This window comes from Theobroma umbraticum, unplaced genomic scaffold (genome assembly GCF_002168275.2).
Source record: "Theobroma umbraticum cultivar Fairchild unplaced genomic scaffold, ASM216827v3 scaffold_30.0, whole genome shotgun sequence".
NCBI lineage: Eukaryota > Viridiplantae > Streptophyta > Magnoliopsida > Malvales > Malvaceae > Theobroma > Theobroma umbraticum.
The window spans coordinates 14,041,408-14,047,257 of NW_018397254.1; the positions used below are offsets into that span (position 1 = coordinate 14,041,408).

Here is a 5,850-nt window from a genome sequence, read left to right on the forward strand (position 1 = left end):
TGTTGCTAGAACTGACTTGCATGAATGCATTAGTCAAATTAACATGAAAACACCTATTTCTCATTGGCACATTCATTAACAGATCACCAGATGGATCATAAATAGTGCAAAAACTACCTTTAAACACAAGTGTATAATGTTTTTCCATCATCTGTCCTACACTCAGCAAATTTTGTGCTATATCTGGAACTAAAAAAACATCATCAACATACCTCTGACCTGATGGAGTTTGTATGCCCACTGTTCCTCTTCCAACAACATTCAAGTACATTCCATTTCCAATTTTCACTCTAGAATGATAACATGTATCAAGTTGAGTGAACAAAAATGAATTTGTTGTCACTGATTTGAGTTGCCACTATCCAGTGGCCACTGTGCATCATTTGTCATATTGCTACAAGTAGCCATGAAGAGTTGCTCTTCTGAAGATTCAACATTCTTAGCTGCATTTGTGATCTTCTCATTTGCATCATATTTGTTTTTGCAAACCCTCTCTACATGGCCTAATTGTTTACATGCATTACACTTTACATCAGGCCTGAACTAGCAATATGCCTCAATATGACTCCTTTTTTTGCAATAAGGACAAATAGGGAATCTAGGCCTTCTGTATTGACCTTTTCAACCCTGAGTACTTCCTTTCTCTTTATCCTTTATCTCACTCACATTTTTCTTTGTTGAGGCTACTGCACGTGCCTTGCCTTTCATTCGAGCAGTGAAGGCAAGGTCAGTTTTTTCATTCTTTCTAGCAGCTCTCTTTTGTTCATCAACTTCTAAAATGTTCACCAAATTTGATATGGCAAGCTGAGAAATGTCTTTTACCTGTTTTAGGGATGATACAGTAGCATCAAACCTTTCAAGTAAACTTATAAGAACTTTCTCTACAACTTTAGCATCAGATAAAGTCTCTCCTAACAATCAAATTTGATTTACCACCTTCATCACAGCATCAATGAACTCCTGCACAGTTTGACTATCTTTCATCCTCAGCAGTTCATATAGCTTTCTAAGATTCTGAAGTCGAATCTGCTTGTTCCTAGAAGATCCTAAAAACTCTTCTTCAAGCTTATTCCAAGCTTGTTTTGCTATCTCACATCCCATGATTCGATTGAAAACAGACTTTGTAACAGCAAAGTGTATAAAGGATAAAGCTCGATATTTCTTTGCTACATCCTCTTCATGTTGCTTCACTTGTGCTGGTGTAGCATTGTTTCTCAATACTGGTTCTTCTGTCTTGTTTTCTACTACATTCCATAGATTGACTCCTTTAAGAAATGCTTTCATTCTAATGGCCCAAATAGGATAATTAGAGCCATTAAAAATGGGTGCTATTTGCTATGTGACAGTTAAGGCTAACATTGTGTTTGGGAATAAGCTTTTGATGAGTGAAAAGGAGTTTTAACAAGCACAAAGATTGACTGTATGCTCTAATACCATGATATGAAAGTAAAAGAAAATGATAAAACAATGGTCGTTTCTATGTTGAAGAGAAGCAGAAGAAAAACATAACAGTAAATGGAGAAGGATGCTTCATTAGTTAGCAAATTTAAAATATATACAAGCATCATATGGTTAACACTTGTTTACAAAAATAGGACAAGTGTTATCAACCTTAACATGCATAAAGACATCTCATGACAATTGGTATAATTCACCTAATAACCAGTACAACAAAATAAAATACATAGTAAAGCAAAAGATAACATAAATGCATGCTCAGTCAATGCATGCTTTATCTCTAACAAAAACCTAGTAAATCTCCATTTGTGACCTCACACCTGAACCTTTGAATCAATATGGTTTTTGAATATGAAAGTACAACAATATCAACATCTTTTCTCCATATTAAAGCCAACTCCCTTGATCTTCTTATAACATCCATCAGTAGACAACCATCCATTCCAAACAGAATCCATAACCTCTCTATCTTCGTACTGTTCTTTTTTGTCTCCATGAAGAAGACAACATCGAGATTTTGGCTCCTAAGATATTTTAGGAGCACTTGAATTGTCCAAGGATTCCCGAGTCCTCGACAATTCCAACATAGTATCCTCATTTTTTCCTTCTTTTTAAGAGACAGAAAAATAAAAATTTTCTCATTACTCCATACATTTTTGGAATGTAAATAGGTTATTGTTATATGGATACATGTGGGTATTCCACTAGATAACATAGGATTAGAGTATTTTTAAATCCAAACCTGATTACATATAATATTAGTAATATTTTAAACCTTTAACTTTTTTTTCCTTAACACTATCTTTACTATCCCACCTTATCTATCTTTTTTGTAAATTAATAAATGTCATATTAATTTATATTAGTTGAACCAACCCACTTTTTTGTAAACTAATTAATAGTAATTTTATATTAGTTGAACTATGATGCAAACTTAATCTTTACCAATTTTGTCAATTATTTATTTTAATAAATATTAAAAATATATTATTACATAAGTATTTAACGAGGTATCCAAATGAAAAAATTTACCTTATCTAAACAAGTATTTAACGAGTTTGGATAATTAATGAATAATTCTTTATAATTTACCACCATCCATTAGTGCCCATTAGAGTAGCACCTTGGGAGCATTACCTTTCACTTGTGTCTTATGTGTTTTGTTCATCAGTTTTGCTTTATTTGCTTTCTTCTCATGATTAGGTTTCTTGATCTTCTTCTTGATTTCACGAAATGCAGCTTCTCGAGTAGCATCTCGCATTTGAATGGAAATGGATGGCAGAGCAACAAATAAGAGAGAGTGGAGAAAGGCGGCAATGATCAAAAGCTCCAGAAATGGAACTACTTTGGAGAAAGAAAGAGTGAGGAAGAGAGAGAGAAAAAAGATTTAAAATTATTTTATAAGGTAATTTTTTAAATTGTAAAAAGATATTTTTGTTTAATTTTCTTTTCTTATTCCCAGCAACTCAAAATAGCCATTACCAAGGGGGCCTTAGAAATGGCTGCTCGAACCCCTCTTAGAATGGCTATTTCAAGGAACAACCATTTCATTGAACTAAATGTAACTTTATCTCATGAATAAGAATGGGAGAGGCATGACTATTCCATTCCCTCCAATCAAGCATGCCCTCAAAATTAGACTTCATCTCTTATATTTGTGGATTTAGCAAATATAAAACAACTACTATGACAGAAATATACATATCATCAGATTTTATGTGTCTACAACTTCTGCTTCATTAAAATAGTTGTCGATATCCTATTTTTAAAAATGGCAACAAATAGGATACTTGGTTCTTGTGGATAGCCTAATTCAAACATGATTATTTGATAAAGTATTGTGAACTTTATAAATTTTTGTTTAAATTGTAGAATTTGTACTCAAATATTTTAGACACTTAGTCATTAAATACCTCTATCTGTTAAATATCTTATTAAAATAAATTTAAAATTAATTTTTTAGTATATTATTACTTGAAAATTAAATTAATAAATTAAATTTCAAATCATATTTATAACAATCAATAAATTTTACTAAATATTATATTAATTATAAAATATTTATAAATAAAAATAATATATAAAAAATAAAAAAATTATTATTTATAATTAAATTGGATAGTGAGAATCTTATAACTATTACTCGAACTCTACCCAAACTTGTGACAATTAATAATTATACTACTCAAATTAAATTCAATCATAAAATATCTTAATTTTCTTTAATTGAATTTAGGATTTGGGTACATACACTTTACAGACATATAGTTCTATCCTTTTGCATTCACCTTTGTAATTATTATTGTCATTTTCTTAGTCACTTTTTTTCCTTCCATAAAAAGAGAAAAATATCGAATTTACTTGGATTTGGCCCAACGCTTATAAGGTCACACGTCCACAACTACCCGATTAACCAATTAGACCTCGCCACGTGTTTCAATTTGGTCAAGACCAATGAGAGAGAAGTCGGTGACGTTACGCCCCGAACCCCTTCAATTGTCCGTCTTCCGCTATAAAGAGATGAATTCGATGACATTGTCAATCAGAGACCCGGAGATTTTTACAATAAAGGGGGAGAGAGAGAGAGCGCGCATAGACCTAGCCGGAAAGGGGAAGAGAAGAATTTGCCTGAAATTTTCGTACGCTTTCTTCCGGCAACCGTCTCCGGCTACCTGATCCCTCGGTCGTCACTCATCATGGTAATTTTTCTATTTCCTCTTTTATTTGTTTTTGTGATCATCGGTTTCCGGTTTTTACATTTATCTCTTTTATTAATATGTTTATATTTTTCTTGATCTGTTTGTAGCTGTATTCGATCTGATCTATGATTCTCTGTTTGTTTTTTCTTTGTAGATTCCAGAGATTAGCTAAGAACAAAAGCTTTGTAGATCTCAATTTATCAGATTTATATACCTAATTATTGGATCATGTAATCATTGGAAAATTATTTGATTAATTTGATGGGAATGTTAATTGCATTATCTTTTTGAAAAGTATTATTCATCATTGTTATAATCAATTTAGAATTTTTCAATGAAAATTTCTTCTTCTTTTTTCAAATTTCATGTAAATCCAATGTTTTTCTCATGGATCTTTATAAATGTTAAATTCCGTCACCCAAAAACAATTTTTTTTTTTTTAGTGATTGGAAAACGTTAAATTTTTTTGTTTAAAAAAGAATAATTTGTAGTATCCAATTTTAAGCGTTGTCCCATTTTTTCTGGTCTGTGCAGACAACATCAAGGCGCCTTGCAGACAGGAAGGTGGAGAGGTTCGAGAAGAACATTACAAAGAGAGGAGCTGTGCCTGAAACAACCACCAAGAAGGGGAAGGATTATCCTGTTGGCCCTTTGCTGCTTGGGTTCTTCATATTCGTTGTTATTGGGTCATGTAAGATTCTTGCCAGTTAATCCATCACCAGCCATCCTATTTGCTTATACCTTAGATAATCAACGCTGACTTTTTCATGTAGCAGATTCAAGGCATTAGTTGATGTAGTTTGTTATGTGCATGTTGGTCGTTTTCATATTATATGTGCTGCTTCTGTATCCATGAGTTTTCTTTAGGTTCATCAATGCTATGTTTGGGTTATGTTCTTGGGTTGTGATCTTCGAGGGCATTGCTGAAAACACCTAATTACAAATTAGAATCTAGCGTTTACATCTCAGCAATGCAACCCACCAGGGTTAGTTGGTAATGAAAAATGTTTGCACGATTGACTGATCAAATTCTTTTTCATCTCTGTAACAGCTCTCTTCCAGATCATTAGGACTGCAACTAGCGGAGGCATGGCTTAAGTCTGCATCATCCATGTCAAGAAATGGCAGAGGAGACTTGTCATATCGTGTCCATTTTTTCTGCTAATTTGTAGGGAACTGATGATACATTTACTAGATATGCTTACTCATATTGTGAAGTGTTAAGATTTTGAATAAGACCTCCCCTTCTCGTCTCTTTTGTTCTATTTTATAAGTACTCGTTGTTACCTTTTTCATTTCATTAGAATCCAGTTATTCCTACTGCATGAGTATGATGCCTGCTAAACCAACAGATTCACCGGATACTGGTGTTTAATGTCAGCACAAACTACGGTTTAAAGTTTTGACATGATGATACCTCAATGTCATGGTATATGGTTAAACTGGATAATCAATTATCTTGGAACTCTGGGTTCATAAATTTGCTTCTAATTTTCATGGAAGTTCTAATTCCAAAGATTAGATGTGTAATGCTGTTGGAACGTGCGCCCATTGAACTTTTATCTGGGCCGTAGATGGTACAACAGTTTAACTTTATTCAGGCAAAACTGGCCTGCTGCCGATCCTCCGAGTCTTAAGAGAGAAGACAGTTGGGCAATGGCTGATCTTGGATTCAGAAAAAGATTAGGTGGTG

General features: G+C 33.1%; 1 protein-coding gene across 1 annotated transcript; it reads left to right on the forward strand.

Annotated features, from left to right (window-relative positions):
• Positions 1-3,985: 3,985 nt before the first annotated feature.
• On the forward strand, positions 3,986-5,410 carry LOC110417496 (uncharacterized). The gene is made up of 3 exons (XM_021429860.2): positions 3,986-4,157; positions 4,692-4,848; positions 5,209-5,410. Exons 1-3 carry the CDS (start codon positions 4,155-4,157, stop codon positions 5,253-5,255), a joined length of 207 nt encoding a protein of 68 aa, XP_021285535.1. The 5' UTR covers positions 3,986-4,154; the 3' UTR covers positions 5,256-5,410.
• Positions 5,411-5,850: the final 440 nt, after the last annotated feature.